The sequence below is a fragment of the Prunus persica genome, chromosome G1, assembly GCF_000346465.2.
Source record: "Prunus persica cultivar Lovell chromosome G1, Prunus_persica_NCBIv2, whole genome shotgun sequence".
Taxonomy (NCBI): Eukaryota; Viridiplantae; Streptophyta; class Magnoliopsida; order Rosales; family Rosaceae; genus Prunus; species Prunus persica.
In genome coordinates, this window is record NC_034009.1 from 42,494,716 (window position 1) to 42,517,990 (window position 23,275).

General features: G+C 36.1%; 4 protein-coding genes across 5 annotated transcripts; 2 read left to right on the plus strand and 2 right to left on the minus strand.

Annotated features, from left to right (window-relative positions):
* LOC18793534 (synaptonemal complex protein 1) lies at window positions 239–6,651 on the minus strand. Its single transcript, XM_020554959.1, has 19 exons — window positions 6,498–6,651; window positions 6,359–6,408; window positions 5,925–6,132; window positions 5,718–5,843; window positions 5,490–5,588; window positions 3,989–4,665; window positions 3,658–3,906; window positions 3,449–3,577; window positions 3,296–3,364; window positions 3,106–3,216; window positions 2,479–2,586; window positions 2,284–2,394; window positions 2,124–2,210; window positions 1,757–1,843; window positions 1,554–1,661; window positions 1,244–1,330; window positions 1,050–1,112; window positions 672–774; window positions 239–480 (listed from the first exon to the last, which is right to left on the minus strand). Exons 1-18 carry the CDS (start codon window positions 6,649–6,651, stop codon window positions 673–675), a joined length of 2,625 nt encoding a protein of 874 aa, XP_020410548.1. The 3' UTR covers window positions 239–480; window position 672.
* LOC18790473 (probable mitochondrial adenine nucleotide transporter BTL3) lies at window positions 11,597–15,250 on the plus strand. The gene is made up of 4 exons (XM_007224300.2): window positions 11,597–12,278; window positions 12,638–12,941; window positions 13,667–14,134; window positions 14,441–15,250. Exons 1-4 carry the CDS (start codon window positions 11,734–11,736, stop codon window positions 14,507–14,509), a joined length of 1,386 nt encoding a protein of 461 aa, XP_007224362.2. The 5' UTR covers window positions 11,597–11,733; the 3' UTR covers window positions 14,510–15,250.
* LOC18790771 lies at window positions 15,934–20,250 on the plus strand. Of its 2 annotated transcripts, XM_007225580.2 has the most exons (8): window positions 15,934–16,463; window positions 16,543–16,683; window positions 16,795–17,022; window positions 17,546–17,753; window positions 17,898–18,034; window positions 18,676–18,756; window positions 19,639–19,705; window positions 19,787–20,250. In XM_007225580.2, exons 1-8 carry the CDS (start codon window positions 16,159–16,161, stop codon window positions 20,084–20,086), a joined length of 1,467 nt encoding a protein of 488 aa, XP_007225642.1. In that variant the 5' UTR covers window positions 15,934–16,158; the 3' UTR covers window positions 20,087–20,250. The 2 variants fall into 2 exon arrangements, with proteins under 2 accessions (XP_007225642.1, XP_020410174.1); XM_020554585.1 differs by lacking the exon at window positions 15,934–16,463 and having other exon boundaries at window positions 16,599–16,683; window positions 16,790–17,022.
* Window positions 20,331–21,484, minus strand: LOC18792028 (multifunctional methyltransferase subunit TRM112-like protein At1g22270). Its single transcript, XM_007223375.2, has 2 exons — window positions 21,357–21,484; window positions 20,331–20,886 (listed from the first exon to the last, which is right to left on the minus strand). Exon 2 carries the CDS (start codon window positions 20,824–20,826, stop codon window positions 20,458–20,460), a length of 369 nt encoding a protein of 122 aa, XP_007223437.1. The 5' UTR covers window positions 20,827–20,886; window positions 21,357–21,484; the 3' UTR covers window positions 20,331–20,457.

Below are 23,275 nucleotides of genomic sequence, written 5' to 3' on the forward strand. Positions count from 1 at the left end.
AAATCTTATGTCAAAATTCCTCAACTGTACAAGCATTTCCTTGGCTAATGCTAATAAATTACATAGTTAAAAGCTTAAAAGTATTTTAGGATTGTTCGGGAACGATTATGCTTTTGTTTTTACTTCTTTTAAGTGAGAAGGGAAAAATCAGTGTATGTATTTTCCTTCGCTTATCCCTCACATCGACTCTCTCTTCTCCAACTTTCCTCTAACATTAATTGAAAAAAGAAACATTATAAACAATGCTTTGAAAATGGCTGTTCAAAATCCTTAAAGTTTCATATACAAAGCCCATATAGACAAAAGAGGAGTGAGGAAGTGACCAAATTGGAACTTGCAAATCAGTAAAATGCCAAAGTTATATGCACATATATACAAGAGAAAGCATGTAACCAGCAGAAACCCTGTACGTCGATATCATGTGCCCAGCTGGCTTTGAGTGAAGCAGTTCAGGGAAATTACAGAGATCTCTTTTCTGACCTGAACCAAAACAAGAAAAGCTGGTCAGTTGCTAAATACTCACATTTAGTCTAAGCAGACCCTACTCAAAATCATATCAACGATCTGGAAGGGTGGGAGTTCAAAAAATTGCATTAAAATGAAAAGAAGGCATCATATTTTTCTGTAATAAATGAAACAAAATCATGTCTACAATAATCAGTTGAAAATACCTTAATCAAATGCATAGGGATCGTCTGCATATGGATTCAGAGACCCTTCTGAAAACAAGTCCCCTATGTTTGAAGGATTTGGTTGACCTCCTCCCTTAGATCCCTACATAACAAATATGACACATTGCAAACTCTGCATGTGGAAATCAAAAGGAACACTGAAGTAATATAATTTAAGCCATGCTACATATGCTATCATGGTTCACGATTTATACATGCATATCCAGCTTTTCCAATAGATAAATACATTAATAATACTTCTATTTACATTACATGCTCCAAAGAAAGGTCCCGAGCAATATTGGGGCACGAAAAAGTAGAAGCATTACAAGAGATTACAGAAACTGAAGTAAATAAGTATTTGGTTGATTCTGTTACCTTAACAACACTCCTGGGAGTAGTGGCTTTTGGAGTACTTGTCTTTTTATGTTTTCTTGGATCCTGATGTTAAATATAAATAAAATTCAGTATTGGGTAATGTATGCTGAAAAGAGCAATTCTGGAAGTCTATTTATTTCATATACAAAACAAAGATTTAGTATATAGCTTCACGGAAGTGACCAGGTACATACTTCAAACATCACTGTGCTTCTTGTTCTCCTTCTTTTCGTGACTGTTCTTCCATTAGAAGTTTCAACTTCATATTCCCGATGAGTTACCTGCAAGCTGATGAAGTTAGCCTAAAGAGGTTGAGGGGATAAGGCACGTATCGATCGATCATATTAGTAAGCAACATTAAATTCTTAAACGACCACTAGTGCCCCTGCCAAGAGGATTTATATATTTCTTACTACTGAAATGCATTTATAACTTATAGAAAAGCAAATGTTGCATCATTTAAGAATACACTAGCAGAAGAACATTAGTACATAAGTTATTCACCTTTTTGTGATGCTTCGGAATACTCATTATACTTCCTGTGTTTGCGTTCTCTACTTTCTTCAACAACTTTGACACTGGAGTTTGTGTTGCTACCAGTAACGGTGAATCCTATCAATGAAATAGAATCACATATCATAATCATTGTCATATTGTCACGTGGAAAAATGAAGGAAAGTAGAAATGATTTTTCATTAATGTGCCACCTTTTCATCATTCTCTGGTACCAGAGAATGCTGACCTCTTTTTCTACCAACAGAGTTTCTTATCTGCCTTGACGAAATGGAGTAATCCTGAGACAGAATGAAGGCATCAGAATCATAGAATTTCAGATTAGTTGCATCGTAATTCATTTAAAATAATTACTCCTGATATGAAAATTTACACTTCAACCCCAAAAAGAAAAATTCTTAACAATATGCTTTCCCAGTTCCTACCTGCTGTGAATACACTGTTTCAGACTGTATAAATTTTGAAATTATTTTATTTGTAAAACTCCCAATCTACCCCCCACCCCTCTCCAAGATACAGAGAGAGAGAGAGAGAGAGAGATCTATTGATTTTAAATCCCACCTTCTTTGAATTCACTTCTTGGTCCTCCTGTGGTTTATCACCCATAACTCTCCACTGCAATTGCAGTAATGCCCTCTGTCTCTCCTCCTGTAAAATAAGCATTATAAATAAAATGTACGGATAAATCTTATTATATAAAGCACTTCTGCTAGATATGTACTTTGGACTTTTGAAGATCCAACTCATCCTGCAGCTTCTTACACTCATCTTCGTGCTCCAGCCTCAAAACTCTAAGCTGGGCTTCATGTTCGTTCCTCAGCGATGTCATTTTCTATGAAAATAATAAAATGACTAGTAAATCATATTACACTCAACTTAAATTAGCAGTTCCAACTAAATTTAAAGCTATTTGAACCTCTCTCAATTCGTTTTCAGCTTGAAGTTGGATATGCTTGAGCTCTTCACTGTGTTCAGCTTTTAGACTGAGTTCCTTTTTATCATGCTCTTGCTGAATACGACTGACCTAAACGACATCAAATATGAAAGTCAATAATGTTCATAACCAAATATTCCAAGTCAGTCTTTGAAGTAGAAAACACAGAAGCATGCAATATAAATGCCTCATAAATGAGCAACTTCCCATATTAAACTGAGCAACCCAATACGATAATAAGGGAATTTGAAGTAATTTCTTACAAATGTTCACCTTTATTAATAAACTGCAGATAAGCTCATTTAATAAGTTAATTTAATTATCAGTCCAAAAAGACTGAGTAACAAACTAGCTTTTTTTTGTTTTTCAAATTACAATGTAAGATTCAAAAAAACTAAGGGTGATTGCTAAGAATGAAAATTCTGCATAATCCAATACAAGTTCAGAGGTATTTAACATACGAAAAAGAATTACTCCCTAACTGAAAGTAAATGTTTGGTAATGCCAGAAAATGTGTAGCAAAAACAAGAATAGGATTTGGTGGTAAGATAGCAAACAAATGCATCATAGAGAAAAAGTGATCAGCAATTAGCACACACCAACACATACCAGAGTAGCATGTTCCTCCTGAACATGCATCAAGTACTGCCTAGATTCTTCTTTGCATTCTTCAAGTTTTTTCTCACATTCTCTCTCCCTTTCTCCAACAATTTTTTCGGCCTGAAGTTTCAAATGAATAACAATTGAAGAACATGATTCATTCCTAAGCATATTGCAAGATATGATAAAACGAGCAAACCTTTTCCTTTTCCATGTTAACTATCTCCAGCATCTCCACCTCATACTTCTTCCGGATGTCATTAATTGCCTAATTAAACCCTCTTACTGTCAGTCCAAAAGTACTTAAAGAACCTGTATGGTATCCATATAAGAATATCACAAGAAATAACACCTGATCATTCCTCTGAGAGATATCTTTCAAATGCCTTGATAATTCCAGTTGTTTACTCTCTAGCATGAGATCATATTGCTTCTTATCTTCCACAAGTTTACTTTCAGCAGCAGCCAGCAATGCCTGATTCTGCAAAAAAAATACAGAATCGTAAATACGTGCAAAAAAAAAAGATTTATGCACTCAACACATTCGCACTGAATTCATACCCCTGTGTTCTGTTCTTCCAGATTCTTCTCTTGTGCCTTATGTTGCAGAATAAGGTTCTCCTTCTCCTCTAGCATGTTTTGAAGCTGACTGACTTGTTTATCCATCAGATCTACTTGCTCTTCATGTTTTTCACCCTCCTTTAGTAAACTATCTATTTCTTCCACTTTTTTCTGTAACTCTGCTTGTAATTTCTCTGTATTATCTTTACTCTCAGTTTCTAATGCCGAAATTTTCAGCAACAGATCTTGCTGCAAGATGGTATAAAATAAAGCTTAATATGGCAAAAACGCTGCTCAAACGCAAAAATTCAACATGTTGGAATTTGCTAACCATTCTGTTCTCAGATGATCTTGAACTTTCTGACAGAGAATCAATTTGCAGTTCTAATTGGGAGACCAACTTCTCTGTTTCAATATTCTTTGAGACCAGACCTTCTGCTTCAGACTCCAAGTTCTGTATCCTCTCTCTGGCTATACGGCATTCCTCTGAAAGCTGTGCCACAACAGACTCCTGAACTTTCTGGAGTTCGAGGACCTTATTGTTCAACTCCTGATTTACCAATTCTATAGCATCTTTTTCTGATGTTATGGTCAGAAATCTATCATGCAGTTGATCGTACTGTCTCTGAGAAAGCTTGGTAGAAAGGTCCCTCTCCTGCTGGACCAACTTGAAGCACGCGTCATAGAGAGAGTTTAGCTTATCAAACTTGTCTAAAAAATCCAAACTTTGTTTATCCAATTCGACCAAGTGTGCAGCCAACACATGAACAAACCCTTCAAGGTTTTTTATCTCAAGGACAGACATATCTAATCTCTTAACAAGGTCATCGTTGCTCAATTGAACACCGAGCTTTTCCTTTTCCAAGTTTTCCTGGACAGTTATCAAACGTTTGATTTCATCCTCTTTCAATTTTAACTCAAGGTGCACCTCACCCAACTTAGAGTTCAAACTTTCTGTAGCCAACCTATTAGTTGCTAGAGTTGCCTCAAAGTTCTTTATCATAGCATCTGCAAGGAATGACATAAATGACAAACATTATAAAACAATCCCACGACAACTTGAAATAATAATTTCTGAATTTCATTCAACATGCTCAAGGTGCAATTGTTTTCTCAATGACTGGAACATGGAGGTAAACCTAACAATGCATGCCTTCAAACATGGTGCAATTGTTTTGTTTTTTGTTTTTAAAGAAAAGTGCATACATTAATTAGACAGTACTTTATTGACTATCAAAAACATACTACCAGATCTAAAATGTGTTCTAAGAGAAAATCTTGATTCAAGTGGAAAAGAATTTTATCTTTGTATGGCAACAAAGTTAAGAGAAAGCTGAACATCTGAGAGGGGTAGAAATATATTAAGCATGTATTCCTTAAGAGGCTTCAGAGCTAAGAGGAATACTGATAGAACTGCCTAACTCGAATTTAGTTTTTTTAATATTTTTTATTTTTTTATTTTTTTATTTTTTCACCCTTACGAGTCAAAATGTTGAGAGTTACAAGGTTGATGTACAACTGTACACACAATATATTTGAAAATCACTTAAAGGGCAAGAAACCATATACAAAGCAATTTATGTGGAAGGTTGCCTACATTGAAAGGAAAAACTAATGCATGAGCCATATGACACATGCATGCATAGCTTCAACCATCTTCAAAAGCACTGAATTGTAAAGCTCCATGAACTGTACTTTAAAATTATTTAGTTGCAAGATTGGCTTATAATGGCCAAAAATACAGTAGTTCCAGAAATTTCAGCTCATTAGGCAATATCTAGTTGCAACTAAGTGATGATGCCACCTAAAGTCTTAATTCATAAGATGTTTACCTTTTTCCTCTATGAGATTTGCAGTTCTGCTCTGTTCATCTCTGTAAGATTTTTCCCCTTCTTCTTTATCAGATTTGAGTTCCTCCAGCTCCTTTTCACCTACAGTCAGGATTCAGAAACATCACAGAAAGGAAAATGCACCTTTATCCAGTTAAACATTGCATCATCCCTACATTCTAAAATTTAAACATTCTCTCAGGAAAAGGAAATGAAAGGGAAACAACTTACGGTTCCTTATAATGTCCTCTGCAGACTCTAATTTTAGAGACAGACCATTCATCTGTTGATTTAAACCATCAAGAGCTATTGTACTTGCAGAGATTTTTCCTTCAAAGGACTCTCTGTCTTTCTCGGCTGTTAAAGCAAGCTAAGGATAAATAACACTGTGAACATAAGAAAAATGTGAAAGGTCAGAGAACTCAAAATAAGACTTACCATCCTGAACCTGGCCAGCTAAGAGCTGTAAAGTTTCCGTGAGTTGATCAGAGAGAGTTTTGGTTGAAGAAAACTTAGACTCCAATCCCTTCCACAGCTTTTCATCTTCCTTCTGCTTCACCTTAAGCTTAGCATTTTCATTGAAAGCATTCTGCAATTTTTCCTCTAATGCACGGATGTGCTCCACTGATTTTTTCAGCTTAGTGTTCTGCATTTATCATTTAAATCTCTGGTCAGATACCTTCGAATTTATAGAGATAGATGAATCTCACCTATTTACAAGAAATTGAAATCCTAACAAATCGACGCAGGTAGTGAGACAAAAACCTAACCACACAATTTCACAAGCTAGCACGAAAGATAAGCTCATTCACTCACACACACTGAGAGAGAGAGAGAGAGAGAGAGAGAGAGAGAGAGAGAGAGAGAGGTACCGCCATTTCCAGATCAGTTTTCACAGAAGCTTGCTCTTTCACTAATTTCTCTGTAAACGAACAAAACAACGACAAATCGTCTCAGAAACTCCAAATTCCTGAGAGAATCAACCAATAATCACAAATTTCCAGTAAAAACCTGCGGTGAGCTTCAAATTTGCGAAACTTCCAGAAGAGGTCGAATCTGGAGGACGCGAGGAGTAGGAGAAGATATTCGAAGTTCCTGAGACCGATTTCGAGAGGGACTTGAATTTATCCAAGCTCCTCATACTCGGAAAACCTAGCTTTTGCATTTTGAAATCTAAGATTGATCGCACAGAGAAAGCCCTATAAATTTGTTTATCAATCTCTCCCTCTCTCTGGAGCCCTGCGATTTTTGGAACTGAAATGATCTTGGCGCCAAAGTAATGTTGACACAGTTATAGAGTTTTTTACTTCCCTTAAAAAAGGCCTAGTATTTGTTTAATTTTTTTGCGACAAGTAAAAAATATAATTTATTTAATGTGTGACTATTGTTCACTATCCTTCCTCGCTATTTTCTGGTAAGTGAAAAAGGATTTTTTATTTATCTATTTATAGATATTTAGTTATATTCTTAGCATTAGTGATATAAAAAAACCTACATCATTTAATTTCTATAAACAAATTTAAAAAAACAAAAAAACAAAAAGAGACAGCTTGCCCAATTTAATTTAATTTTGATTATTACATTACTTTGATGCCCTATCGATTGTTTTGGGTTTTTTTTAATGAGGTTTTGGGTTGGACTCGTTTTAAGAAATTAATGGCAGTTTTGTAATTTATAGGAAGTTTGAAGTTTTTTTTGTTATGTTATAAATGGGCTTTGGATGTGCTTCTAAAGTCCATTTCATGTGAGTTTTTTTTATATAAATAATTTGAGCCACTATATTAGATATAATAGTAAAAATGTTATAAAACTAGGGGGAGAAAATGTAGAGAGAAGTGATATGCTAAAGATAAAGTTTCACCATGTTTATTCTCTCTTAATCTTTGGTAGGACCACCTATTTATAGGCTTACAAGATAGAAGATTGAATACCATCATTTACAATATACCTATAGGTTACAAGTACTAATTACAAATACTTAATGTATAGGTTACATAAAATCCAACGGTGGAATATTAAGAGGTATGGTGGTCATCCACCAACTCATGCATTTACAACACTCCCCCTTGGATGTCCACCATACAATGACATTGTTTCCTCATTAAAAACCTTGCTTGGAAAACCCAGTGGGACAAAACCAAAGCGAAGGGAAAAAGAGTGAAACTTTCTTCTGAATCATTGATATGGTGTTGGATGAGCTTATATTGCCTCGTTAAAACCTTGCTAGGAAAAACCCAGTGGGACAAAAACCTAGTCGAAGGGAAAAAGAGTACAACGCGCATATGCCTTGAATGTAGTAGAATTGGGATGCTCCCCCTGATTGATATCTCCCCCTGATTAATATCTCTCCTTCTCTGATTTGAGCAATACAAGCAACATTGTCTTCATACATGATCATCTATCACACTATTCAACCTGCTTTTCACTTTTCAAATGATTGAAATCTTTAGGAGTATTAACAACTAATTTAGTAGTTAGAATATGTTACAACAATATCAAATTTGAATTCAAAATACTCAAACTCTTAGTGTTAACTCTTAATTAAGAATATTGTGGTACTTTATATCCTTCAAGAGGTTGCTTCATCTGATATATCTCAAATATTTCATGAGCTTTGAGGATTTCCGTGTACCATATAGTCTTAATAAATATGCATTTAACACATGCTATAAGTTTCGCGTTAAAGTAACAACTGCACTTATAGAAATATGGATGCATTTACGATGAGATGAGATACTAAAACCACATGTCTCTCCCAGGAAACCTTGTGTCATATTAGTGATCTTATTTCACTTCACAAACACCAATTCATAACCTTCATACTTAACATTTGTAATTTAGTGTTTGAGTTATAGGTTCAATATCCAACCCTTCTTATTTAGTGATAAATGGAATTGCCTATTTCCATTTTTGGCCAATCACTTAACTTGTTGACATTCATGAAACGTGAATTAATATAATCATAGCCCTTGATGATTGTAGTAGCTACTAATAAACCAAATGTATCATCGATTTGTGATCCCACAATTCTCATGTGCATGCGCATGCATAATTTATAAGCATCTCATTACTTTAGGGTACCAATGCCTCTTCAGGGGCTTATGTTGTCACTTATGGGACAAACACCTCTTTTACAATGAATTATTTAGAATATGTGGATCATAACCTCCTATAGAGCGTTATTTTTTTATAGGGCTTGAATTTTTCAAATAATCTCCACTTCTAGGGAGTTAAGTTTTTAGAACCTATATTTTTGTCATGCTTCAGGCATGCATTATATATATAGTCACCATGTTAATGGATTGTGATACGAGAATATCAATCCACGTTAGCATATGTACAACTTATATATGCATTTTCTTGATGAGACAAAAGTGGATTGATTCAACACTATTTCACGATGTTCTTCAGGAACTGTCATTTCTCCCCCTAACGGCGGGAAAATTATCTCAAAATTTAGGAAAATAAACTCACCATCATTATCAATTCAAATTGACTGGATTGGATAATATGGGAGTTGTGCTCGTCAGCATCTTGACAAGAGATAAATATGTAACCATTTTAGTAGGCATATTCAACAAAACTGGTGAAGTGATCCATAATTAAATGTTGTATAGGCTCACAAATATCCCCTTGAATTATGGCTCAAAGTCAATTTTTGACTGAGATGATCTTATGACAGCTTTTATTTGTGAGCGTTCTTTGTAATGATATTGTTGGACAAGACAATAATTTGAGTCTTTAAACGATGTCCTTACAAATTTATAAAAATCTTATGCATCATTGTGGGACATGGATTGCCAAGATAGTCATGTCACAACATAAAAGTTATTCGGTCAATGAACTTCTAGTTCATGACATCATAATCTTCAACTATAATAGTTGTGTAATATTGGGGCCTCAAGAACTTTTAGTTCATAACATCATAAACTTCCTACCCACAAAAGAAAGTAGGAAGTTTCTCCAATAGACGCCTCTGGCTATCAATATTGGGGCGGTAATACAAAACATTACCATTGTAAAACGAAATTAATTAATAACCTAACATAAATAAAATAAAATATAATAAAATAAGTAAAGTGGTATAAACAAGGAATAAAATAAATCAATTAAAGATTATGAAATTCCAAGATAATCCAATATTAATGTAGATTCAATATGTAGATAAAACTACAAGTTTAAGAATTGGATTTCCAACCAATTCAGGTTCATATAGGCACAAATAAGTAATGAACTTCAAGTTCATATATAGTATTAAGATCCATGAAAAACTATGAACTTCAGGTTCATATCAATATATATTTGAAACTTCAGGTACGAATACGTAGATCTAAATAAATTGAATTAATAGTTGTGCTTTGAACTTCATACTCAAATCGATGTATATGCACTCGAAACTTCTGGTTCAAGTTCTTGACATATGTAGGCCTCATGGAATTCTGATTTTGATTAATACAAAATCGAGGAGTTTTATGTCCTTATGTGCTCTTTAAATTCGCAGAACTTCATGCCTTCAATTATTTGGAATCAAAGAACTTCAGGTTCTGATTCAATCAAAAGAACTCTAGGTCCTAATCTAGTTATATGATGAGGATCGAGGAACTTCGGGCCCTGATATTTTGTATAATACAAACTCATCATAACAAGCTGTAATTAATTAAGATAATGCTTAAAATTAAATAAACAAACAAGTTAAAAAAAATATGGTATCATATTCAAGTGTAATAAGAATAAGAAACTTTTTTTTCTTCTTAAATGAGCATGATGAAGTCTGATGGTAAGTACAAAGAAAATCTATACCATGTGATGACTCTAGCTCATATAAGAAAATGGGAAAATTAGAGAAAGAAAACATACCAAGAGCAATGTCGTGCTGATAACGTGTTATAAAACTAGGGGGAGAAAATGTAGAGAGAAGTGATATGCTAAAGATAAAGTTTCACCATGTTTATTCTCTCTTAATCTTTGATAGGACCACCTATTTATAGGCTTACAAGATAGAAGATTGAATACAATCATTTACAATATACCTATAGGTTACAAGTACTAATTACAAATACTTAATGCATAGGTTACATAAAATCCAACGGTGGAATATTAAGAGGTATGGTGGTCATCCACCAACTCATGCATTTACAACAAAATTTTTTTTTTTCCTTGATGAAATAAACGAATACATTTATGAAGTTTAAAACATTTTATCTCCATCTCACATAAAAAATATATTGTTTTGAAGCTCTTAAAATGTCATCATCTCATGTGCTCACCCGCCAACTCTGTTTTTTTTCCTTCTAAAAAAAATTAGGTTTAGATCGAATATACTAGTTGAACCTGTATAATTTATGATTTAAATTTTAATTGTACCATGTTCAACCAAACTGAACTGGGTATTCATCTTCTCTCTCATTCTTGTCTTCTCTTCCTCGACTCTATTGCAACCGCCACATCTCATTTTTTTTGTTGAAAGTCAACTGAATTGCACTGATTTATCGATAAACCAACTATAGTTGATTAAAGACATTGTCGAATCATCGTTTGTTCGCAAAAATGAGCACACTGACGAAGGTAGTTTGGTGGTTGGTGTCACCTTATCAGCTTCATTTTGGGCATAAACAAAAGATTACCACCAAAACATCAATAGCAACATTCTCCTTTCCTCTTTGACATACTTTAAAACTTTATTTTTTGCCCGAAAAACTAGAATAAAATAAATGGTATATATATATATATATTGGGTAGGATATATTAATTTATTTACAAAAATAAAATGGAAAAGACGAATAGTTTCGACTTGTGTCAGTATGGTATTGCTTATTTGGGGTGATAAGTGATTTTTTTAAAATTTTAGGAAGCCAAGCCGGTTTGGTAAACAATGAGAAAATAACTTATTGTTAAAAATTGATGTGAGAGAAAGCTATAAGAGAAAGTAACTAATGAGCTGTTTTCATTTTTTGATTATTCAGGAATCAATTTTGAAGAGGCTTTGGGTTTAATGATTATGCGACAATCATTTCTGATTATACGGAAATCAGTACCAACAACACTTTTAACAAAAAAATTTACCAAACACGAAACAGCTTTATCTCACAACTGATTTCTCTCGCAACAAATCTGACATCGATTATTTTTACAGCAGCCAAACTAACATAATCATTGCCGCGACATAGATAAAAGAATAAATAAATAAATAAGAAATGATAAAATAAGCATAGTATACTGTATAGGAGGGAACTGAATTGTACTATGCATGTTTGGCGATGGAAGCAAAGCTGCCAAATCCGCCATTTTCACCAACCCTTCTTCTTCCCATTCGCATTCCAATCCCTCGAACTCTCCAACCCCACAATCCAAACACACTCTGACGAAGACGACGAAAGCCACAGCCCACAAAACCCAAAACCTATTCAATCCCATTCCCACGCATAAAATGGACGACCCAAATTCGAGCCTTTTCATCATCGGCGGCTTGTTTTTGGAACCCACTGTTTCCAATTCTCTGCTCAATTCCGTAGTGTCGTTCCGGAAGTCTTCTTCGGCTGTCGTTTCCGGGTCTGGTTCGTCGTATGGGTTTAGGCTGAGAGCGGTGGCTGGAGGTGGTTTCTTGTCGGTGAGCTTGAAAAGCGATGGGGTTGTACGGGACTCCAAAGGGTGTTTGGTGCAGAACGGAGATGAGGGTTCGGAGGAGGCGGTGGTTGAAGAGACGAGGACAGAGAAAGTTGGGATTAGGGGAGGTAGAGCTATGAACACCACCAAGCATTTGTGGGCTGGTGCTATAGCCGCCATGGTTTCCAGGTCTGCTTTTTGCTTTTTATAATTCATAATTTTGTTCAAACTATTCTGGGTAATTGGTATATATTGCATTTGACAGTTTAGAAGAATAGTTTGAAGGAATTTGATTTCTCATTGACTTAATTTCAGTTGATTGTATTAATTTGTCGATTTCAGTAAGTTACGGGAGTGTTATGGATAGGAAATCGGAATTTCATGTTTCGTGAACTGGATGACACACAGAAATTGAGAACCGGAAAATTGGAGTTTTATGTTTCATTTACAATCTGCATTTAGAGATTATAGTATTAGACTTTGGAGTTGCTCTGTGATTGTTACCATTTAGCACTTCATTTGTGGCTGATTGAATGTTGTTGTGTCAGAACTTTTGTTGCACCTCTTGAGAGACTAAAGCTGGAATATATAGTTCGTGGAGAACAGAGGCATCTATTTGAGCTGGTTAAGTCAATTGCGGTTTCTCAGGGCTTGAGGGGCTTTTGGAAGGGGAACTTAGTCAATATTCTTCGTACAGCTCCATTTAAAGCAATCAATTTCTATGCTTATGATACTTACAGAAAACAATTGCTCCGCTTCTCCGGAAATAAGGAGACTACAAATTTTGAGAGGTTTGTTGCCGGTGCTGCAGCTGGAATTACTGCTACCATACTCTGCTTACCTCTTGACACGGTAAGTGACCGTTTAGGATTTTGCTGTTTGATCAATTACTAGCTGAAATTGGGTTATGCTAAGTGGTTGAAATAGAAATTCAAGAATCTGTTTGCGAGGATTTGAAAAGGTAGTGACACAGCTAAACCTACATGATTTAACTCGCTTTCCCTTCCATAATCTAGGCCAATAGAAAGTATGCATGTAATTGCAAGTGTTCAACAAGGGTATGCCTTTTCACTTGGGAACTCGTTTTGGCAGAGATATAGATTATAAGATAGTCTGAAATAACTTATGCTGAAGGTTGTATTTTACGCCCACTCTAAACGACTTATCCCACTGTGATATTTTCTGTGGTCAAAGCATAATTTGTTTGGAATCTTGGGTATGGTGCATAGATAAATGTCTCCTTTCGTTTATTGAAAGTGAAGTCTTCCTTTTGATGCTTTAGTTTCCTTTTCTTCTTTTTTTCATTTTAAGATAGAAATTATGGTTTACCTTTATAATGGAAGAAATACAAAAATGTCCTACCTGTAAGCCGAGCACTTCGTGCTTTTTGTTGGTATTGACTATTAAGTTTGCATTCTTGGAATTTAGTCCACGCTGAAGCAGATCTAACTTTGGTTATGCCTAATGAAAGAAAGAAAAACAAAGTTTATGATATTATTAATTGTACCCTGCTATTACATAGATATACTAACCATGCAATTAGTTATATATGCTAAGTTAGATGTTGTGTGCTTCAGATTCGGACTAAGTTGGTGGCTCCTGGTGGGGAAGTCTTGGGTGGTGTAATTGGTGCTTTCCACCACATGATCCAAACTGAAGGGTTCTTTTCACTTTATAAGGGCTTGGTACCCTCTATCGCAAGCATGGCACCTTCAGGTGCAGTTTTCTATGGTGTCTATGATATATTAAAATCAGCTTATCTGCATTCGCCAGATGGAAGGAAAAGAATCCAAAAGATGAGCCAACAAGGGCTCGGCCTGAATGCTTTCGACCAACTGGAGCTGGGACCCGTTAGGACATTACTTTATGGAGCTATTGCTGGTGCTTGTGCAGAAGCTGCCACATATCCGTTTGAAGTGGTGAGGAGACAGCTGCAATTGCAAGTCCAGGCAACTAAAATGAGTGCCTTGGCAACTTGTATGAAAATAGTGGAACATGGAGGTGTCCCAGCCCTTTATGCAGGACTTGTTCCCAGCTTGTTACAGGCATGTTATTACATGGATCCCTATTTACCTTAGCTACTTTGTTGTGTTTTACAAAAGTTAATATGGTGATACAGTTGTCATATTCTTTTTTTATATTTCTTTGGTTCAATGGCTTTGAAGTTTTGATGTATATGGATCCCTAGGTTATAAGTTCTGAATGCATCTCTTTCTATAGGTATATACTTGGCATCCTCGTGCTATGTCCCATACCCCTCTGCTATACATGTGAAGATTGTTGCATTCCCTTCAAATTGTAAGCATTGAGGTTATGTCTGTTTTCTTATCTCTGGTGTTTTGCATACTCAGGTACTTCCCTCAGCTGCAATAAGTTACTTCGTTTATGAGTTCATGAAGATTGTTCTCAAGGTAGAATGAAGAAATGAAATGGGAACCACCAAAGGAATATGATTGAAGATTTTACAGTATACTTAGAGAGGAGCACCGGCTATAAATTCAGAATTGTAGGATTATAGTGACTTTAGCAGTTACCATTCATGTTCCCAAAAGATTCTGGTATTGCAAAAGGAAAAAAATAGTCCACATCCTAGCCTTCTCTGAATTCATACTAACTCATTTGCGAGCCTAACCGTTTTGTTCACTGCCAAATTTTGATTTCCATTCTCAAGAAACATATTCAGGTCAGGAAACAGCAATTATTTGGTGCTACTTCAAACATGTTTGCTATCGCATTCTCACATTGGGACAATGCATGCTTAATTGAAGCAAATTCATACAAACACCATCCATTTTTGTCGGTGCTGATTGTGCCTACTCGGAGGAGAAAGTGGTCTGCTGCTTGCTGCCCTCATTTACTTGCTGCAACAATTAGGTTGTCATTATTTTCTGTTTCTATTCCCTTGAGGCTTTATTTTTATGAAAGCACCACTGTAGTTAGCACTGAGGAATTGCAAAAGAAATTGTGGTGCTGCCATAGTGCTTTTGGGCATAAAAGTGAGCTTTGAGCTGCAGTAAGTATATTAGTCATTCATCACATTCTAAATGCTGCAGGTGTATGCTTATGGACCTTTTTATTTTTCGAAGTAATTTACTAGTAATGTAATATTCAATTGCTCCTATGTCATGGAGATTAATATACTATATCTTCTGATGTCCTCATCTCCGTTTTAAATAGGACCAAATGTTTGAGCAAGGAGCTTCCGTGCTTTTTTAGATATTCATTACTTCAATTCATACGTCATGAGTTATGGGTTCAAACACTACAAGCCGGAAGATATAAATGTAAAGCTACCAAACCGAACAGCTATTATGCGACTTTAGATGAGATAGGATGGAGTGGATATTCTCACCAACTAAAGTTTAGTTATTGAGGTAGTAGAGTGTTAAGTTAATTTAACTTGTTAGCCGGATTTGGACTATTTTGCTTGGGACAGTCGCTTACACATGTACATGATTTGGGACAGTCACTTACACATGTACATGAATGAATACTAGTTGTCGATACATAGGGGCAATGGTTGAGAGTCACCCATAAGCACACGATTATTAGATGTCGATACAGGCAGCCTGATTGTGATACAGAGGCCAATGGTTGAAAGTCACCCACACATACATGGCCAACTGTCCCAAATGGGAGTCGACTAGAGGCACTGCTCCTTATTAGCCATATCCAGCACCACATGAAGCAGAGCAACTCTACAAGATGTAACTTTTTTTGGTCAGACCATGAATGAAACTGCACAGTCTGATTATCCAATACAAGACTGAAAATAAGTTTACAAAATAAATACTCCACCCAACAAGAAAAGCCTCTCCTTACCCACACACACACACACAAAAAAAAGAAAAAAAGAAATCACTAAACTGCAAATAGAAAAAATAAATAAATAAAAATTATCACGTCATCATTCCAAACGACCTAAACTGTCATACTCGTTAGCGTTTCTCTCACTCGTCATTTCGATAATCGCAAAGCCCTTACGCACACTCCTCCCATCTGCTTCGAATATTCTTCGTATTCTTCACAAAAAACGCCATTCCTGCAAACCCCGAATCTGTTCCCCACCATGTCGCCGCCCGGCGACCTCTGCACATGTTTCGCCGGCGAAAATGGCGGTCCTTACGGTGACCACCACGAATCCGCCGATCCGAATTGTACGCATTGCAAGAAATCCGATCCGTCGCCGTCGTCGTTTTACTATTCTTCTTCGCTCGGATACGTTTCGGTGCCATTGAGCGACTCGGAAAAGCTACGGCGGGTCGTAACTGCCTCAATCAAGGGCTTCACCATCGGAGCCGGTCTCAAAGGCGGGCTCGCCATTTTCTCCATCTTAGCTCGATTGAGACGACGAAAGCTCTTAGCCTCTCTCAGGTGAAGAACTCACCGAGCAACGAATTTTCAATAATTCAAATTTATGGTAATTTAAGTAATGATTATTTTTATTATTCAGGAAGGAGGGTGTGATTACAAATAATGAAGCTATTGTTACTGCTTTGAAAGAGACATTGAGATATGGTCTATTTCTTGGAACTTTTGCTGGTACATTTGTTTCAGTGGATGAGATTATAGGTTCTTTGGCTGGTCACCGTAGGCAAGTTCCCTGTTCTTCCATGATTCAATTTCTCATTTTCTGCTTAAACTAAATTTCTGTTTGCTCTGACTTAATTGATGGGTTTGGTTGTTGCTTGTTACTCTAGTTCAGGACAGCCAAATGGAGGGCTTTGTTAGCAGGGGCTATAGCTGGGCCATCGATGCTTCTCACTGGCCTGAACACGCAGCATACGAGCTTGGCCATATACATACTTATGCGTGCTGCTGTGTTGGCGTCGCGGTGTGGGATTAAAAGCAAACGGTTCGGGGGCATTTGTAAACCTCTCACTTGGGCTCATGGTGACATTTTTCTTATGTGTCTCTCCTCTTCGCAAATTCTGTATGTACCCTTTACTGCAAAATGTTCCTTTTTAGTGCAAAGTATTGCTAACGATGGCATGAGTGCAAAATATTCTCTTATGGTGCAATGATGGAAATGCACTGCCATATGTGGAAATCGATAAAACTTCCATGACCTTTGGATCTGTTTATGAATTCATCTTGTTGATCGTCAAAGCAGATTTTACTACTAAGTCACAATGTGTAATGAAAACTCTTAAAAAGTTTGTTGCTTTTGAAGTTACAATTTCTACAACCCTAATTATGATCCTCTGGTGACTGCTAACCAAACCTACCTAAAAGTTAGTGGATATTGTTGCTGATGCAATTCAAAGTTTATGTTTTTGGCTTTTGGATGGTGTCGCATTCATATGCATCAAACTTAGAAATGTATGTTCAGTGTTTTATAGATTACTGAAGTTGTCAAGATTTTCTGCTTACCATTAACTTTTAGGGTCTTTTGATACCCATTACTTTTCCTAGACTGTACTAAGACTAAAAGGAGGAAACAATTCGTTTCTCAGGTCTGCTTACATATTGAAGCAGGAAAGTTTACCTCCATCATACAAATCTTTTCTCAATAAACATGGTGGAAAGGATACAGTAATATTGCAAGGTGTAAAAGAGATTGCAAGTGGCATACCTTTTACTAATTTGGAAGCAATAGAAAAATATTACAAATCCATTGGAACAAATATTAAACTAGATCCAGCCATGGAAGTTCCCTGCTCGGTATGCATTCTTCAATTATCATTCTACCTTTTTCCTACCATGTGAAAATAATTTGCATTTGTTTGTCACTTTTATCAAAATTGTTTAAACTTCATTAACTTCAATCTTGTTATTTGAAGTCTTAAGCTTTCACAATTCATGCAGATTGTACATGGAGATCAGTCATGTAGTGCGCATATTATTTCTTTCCTAGTTCAAGCCTATAAGAGAGCATTACCAGTTTATCTTCCAGTGTATCTGATTCCCGCCCTTATAGTTCATCGCCAAGATCTCCTGAAAAGGTAATTCATATAATTTCCTTTTGATCATCTTTTTTCCTATACTGATGATGCTTTATGGAGATGTGGTCAAGTGCTATCATCTTCTAGTATAAATTTCCTGGAAAAAGAAGTTGAGAACTGAGGGGTGTTGAGATTTTGATATTGTGGCTTTAGGTGTACCATAAGTCCTTTTGGTGGATAATCTTAAATACCTTTAAGCAGTCCATGCATTAGTAATTTAGGAGCTTTCTTATTGTTAAAATAAATTTATACTACTGGATAGCTTTTTGGTTTAGCAATTATTTGATGGGAATGGGAATTTGATTCACTAATCAATTTGTGGCATGATTGACGATTTTAAATTGGAGCAATAGAAACATTTTGATTTACAGTTGTTTATTCCCTTCTTTTTTTCGTTGAAGAACCCTCCTGAGTTCTTGTTTCTTGATTTTCCCTGATGTCTTGTTAGAAGTTGTTTATAAACCATTACCCATTCTTTCTTATCATATTCATTTGATACATACCTATATGCATATTGCAATCATATAGTCGTGCCATGTTTGAACTTCTTTTTGCAATATACATATTTGATATTTGTATTTGTGTTAATGTAATCTTGGCTTTTGTCTGTTTTGCTCCCTATGTTTGCTGTTTATATGCAGGCATTACTCTATACTACTAAAGGGCCTTCTTGGTACTGCAAGATCAAGCTTGTTTCTATCCGTATATTGCTCATCTGCCTGGTTAGCAGCTATTTTCTTCTATCTCACATTCTAATGGTACCATTTACGTGAACCCTGCTGCTAGGAAAGTTGCCCACTTTATTGAATATGCATAGATGAGAACCTGGGAAGCGTCCAGAATCAGTTTTTAAAACTTAGGTCTTTCCTCATACCTCTGTGATAAGTTTTCAATATATCATTCTTCAGAAAAATTATTTTCATGGGGCATGAAGTCCCAGATGTAGGGACTGATGAAACTTGAACTGAAACATAGTGCAATGTATATATATTTTTTTGGCAAAGCATAGGAAACCAGTGGATATAGAATACTCAAGGAACTCAAGACCAGATGAAACACTTTGGACCCCCAAGAACTAGGTTACTAGACTAATAAACTCTGTTGTGCTTGTTTCCTTTATCCTTCTCTGGGTTAATAGTTGCCTGGACCATCATCAGCAGGACGAATTTTAGAAAATCTGATATTTCAAGGGATAAATAAGTTGCTGTAATCTAGTGATGTTGGACAATATCTGATATGGAATCAGCTAGTCAAGTGGTCAGGCCCATGGTTTGCTCCCACGTTGTCAGGGATTCACTTCCTCAAGGTATCTAGCTATTTGCTAGAGTTTCTTGCCTTACAAAGATAGTAGGGTTCAGCGGGGGCCCCAGTTTCGAATCCAGGGTGAAGCGGGTTTGGGTGATTTCTGGGTTTTTTATAAAAATGAAAAAAGAAAAGTTAAACTAGCATATTCACCACTATATGTCAGGTAAATAATTATATGAACTTGCATATTCAAAATGGTAAATCATTGTATTTCCACCTTGTTACTTCTGATCACTTCAAATTTTGTTGAGAAAGTGGATTTTTCATTAGTTAAAAAGCCATCTCTTATTGTTCTTCAGGGCATGGACATGCTTTCTATTTAGGATTTTCAGGAGATGTAATATTCCAATGGTAGCAATGGGGACGGTATGAACATTCTTCAACTCTTTTAATTTGGTAGCAAGATGAATTTTATATCTTTGCTTAATCAATTGCATTGTTCGGCAGTTCCCAACTGGCTTGGCCTTGGCTATTGAGAAGAAAAGCAGGCGAACTGAGATTTCCCTCTACTGTCTTGCTCGGGCCATCGAGAGCTTTTTCACGTGCATGGCTGATACCGGATACTTGCCACCATCAACAAAAATGAAGAGAGCTGATGTTGTAATCTTCAGCTTATCCACGGCAATCATAATGCATTGCTATGCACAGGAGAGGGAAGTGTTCCGATCCAAATACTTGAATGTCCTTGATTGGGTTTTTGGCGTCCCACCTCCTTCTTGTGAAACCCCTCGCTGCAAAAAGAGTTAGGAAGAAGTATCTGCCAATTTTCAGTTTGAAGGGAGATTTTCTTTTGTACTTCCTCTAAACCAAATGGAGGGGAAATTTGTACCATAGTTCAAACATTCTATTACTGTCCTTCAATAACTTCAATTTATAATACGCGAGTCTGTCTTCCTCAGACCTGTTAGTTCTACATGACTCTTCAATGATTTAAGACTTCAAGTTCAAGAGATAAGGCCACATTTTAAAAATTGTTTTAGACCTGCTATGATTTTCAACATATCAAAATAAAACATAATAACTAAACAAAACCATAACATTCCAATTTATAGTGACAAAATCTCTAATTTCAGTAAGTACAAGATGAGCAACGACAGTCCAGTCCACCATGATTTGATTCACACTTCGTCTTCATGAAGTAGCATATTGGGTATTCCCTTAGAAACCGGAAACCGGCGACCAGTCTCGGGGCAAACAAGCGCACCCTCCTCGAGATGAAGCTCCAAAAGGGCATGATGGAACTTGCGCAGAAAATCTTCAGAATCAAGCCTGGAGGGCTCAACCTCCTCAGGGAGCTCAACATAGCCCAAAGTACGAGCGGCGCCCACGAGGGCCTTCCACTCGATCTTAGGGAACATGTTCCTAAGGAAATCAGCATTGAAGTCAACCTGCTTCTCCACGACCTTCTCTATTTCAATGCGCAGAGGGAAGCCGTTGGTCACGCCTTTGATGTTGGAAGATAGCATGTTGTGGGTTAGCAGCCTCATCTCTCTCTAACTATCTAGCCTAAACAGCAGTGATTTTTCCTTTCACTTTTGCTTGAGGACCTGAGGTCACAAGTAAATAACAACAATTAGACCTAGCAATGTGTCGTGTTTTTGCAATTAGAGTTGAGTTTTTGCTCGTTCGTGCTTTCGAAAAGTGTACGCAGTCAGACACAGCATGTAAACACACAAAAATTGGCTTAAAAAATCTTACAAGGAGGCGAAGAAAACAAATAAATAAAACATCTTTGATCAAAGCTTTCTCTCTCATGCAGTACAATAAATTGCAATCAATTGATTAAACTCTTCTATAGCTACAGACAGAGCACAGAAAAAGGGCAAAGCACATAGGACAAGAGAAAAGAGGGAAAACAAGAGAAGAAGCTGAAGCCCTAAAAATCAGACAGAAATTTGAACGATTGGAAATATAAGTTCATGCATACCCACCACAAAAACTGAACAATTCGTAAACTTAAATCATGTGCCTCTGATTTTCCAAAAAAGCAAAAAGGGAGTAAGAGTAAGCTAAGTACCTCTGATTCTCCGAAGGTGGGGACTGAAATTTGGCCGCCGGCAGCAATGTGGAGAGAGATGGAGAAAGGGAGATAGAATACAGAGAGTCGGAGGGGAAGGTGAGCGTCTATGACAGTGAAGGGGAAAAGAATTAGGGTTTTATTAGATTGAGAAAATTACCCGAATACCCTTACTCTTAAATTGCTAATTTGGAAGGTACTAGGTAGCAGTGAGTAATTTACCCATTATTCTACTAACAGATTAAAAAAATTTGAGAAAGTTTATGTATATTATTACTAAAAACTAATAAATATTACCATGCCAGGGCAGTGAGGTTATGTATTTAATTCCTCCTTCTCCCTGAGAAAAATTTAGATTGTTGCTAATTTAAACGAACCTTAAAATTAACTGAGTACACTCTAATATTTAAATCAAAATGTAAAATTAACTAAGTATGCCCTATTTAACTATCAAAAATACTTTGTATACCTTAACACTTTATCACACCAATAATGCTACGAGCACCAACTTAAGTCCCAACTTTTAAATACCAACACATGTGGCACATGACATCACAATACATCTCATTTGCCACTTCATATTGTAATTATTCTAAAGCTTTTGTTCTTCACATTAAAGGGAGTTAATTTGAACAAATCCGAGTTTTTATTTGTTCTGTAATTTTTTTTCTCTCATCTCAATGGGGTTTTGATTTAGTCTTCAAATAATTAATTTGTTCAAACTGGTTCGATAGCAAGCCATATGGGTCTAATAGTTGCTGCAAACTTGATTCAAATGAAAACTAATTCCTAGATGCCTTTTTATATTTGAGCTTAGCCATTAATTATGAGATTAGAAATTTAGTATGGACTTAAATAATTTTTTTTTTAATTTAAAAAGTTACACACATGTTCCGGTTTGTAAGGTGTGAAACCGGCATCAAAATCGATTTGAATTTGTTTAGTGTCAATTTATTGACTTTTTAGTCAACACAATTTTTTTATATCCGATGTGACTCAATTTTCGGTCTTAATGCCCATTCGTAATCACACATATGTTTTTATTAGCTCCTATTTATAGTGCACAATTTGATGGAATGTAGGTAGTGATCATGATCAATTTGACACTAAATAGGGCTCTCTTTTTTAATCAACGATATAAAAGAGGGCATTTATTGGAAGTATAGCTTGGTGGCTGCTAGCTGTGATTGATTTAGGGGATTTGATCTTGTTGCTTGTAATTATAGTTTTTCTATAATTAGGGGTTAAAGTCAAGGTGGTAGTTGCTTGTAATTATAGTTTTCCTATAATTAGGGGTTAAAGTCAAGGTGGTGGTCCCTACACCATCACTAGTTTATGCTAAACCCTACTGTTGCTGCTACATCAATTGATGGGCTGACAAACTTCACAGCCAATCCGGCTAACTTGATAAATGAATTCTCTGCCTATCTTCAAACCAAAAAAGGAAGCACAGGTGAAGTATTGACTGCTGGAAATCAAACTGCTCTCCTTGGGCAGTTTGCAGGACTCTTAACTGAGTCTAATCGTGTACCTCAAGGAGATGTTCTAGGTATTATGTGTGCTCTTTCAACTGCTGTAAATGTTAGTCATTCTCATGATTTTTGGATTATAGACTCAGGTGCCACTGATCACATGACAAATCAATATTCAAAGCTATACAATTTTGAAAGCTACACTACACCATCACTAGTTTCTATAGCAAATGGTAGAGGTGTACCCATTCTAGGTAGAGGGAAAGTTAAACTAATTTCAGATAATGTTGAGTCCACAGCATTATATGTTCCATCCTTTCCTTTTCAATTGCTGTCCGTAGGAAGGATTACAAATTCTCTCAACTGTCGTGCTATTTTCTCCCCTCACAATGTTATTTTTCAGGATCTAGCCACCAAGAAGCTGATTGGTGAAGGTCACTACCTAAA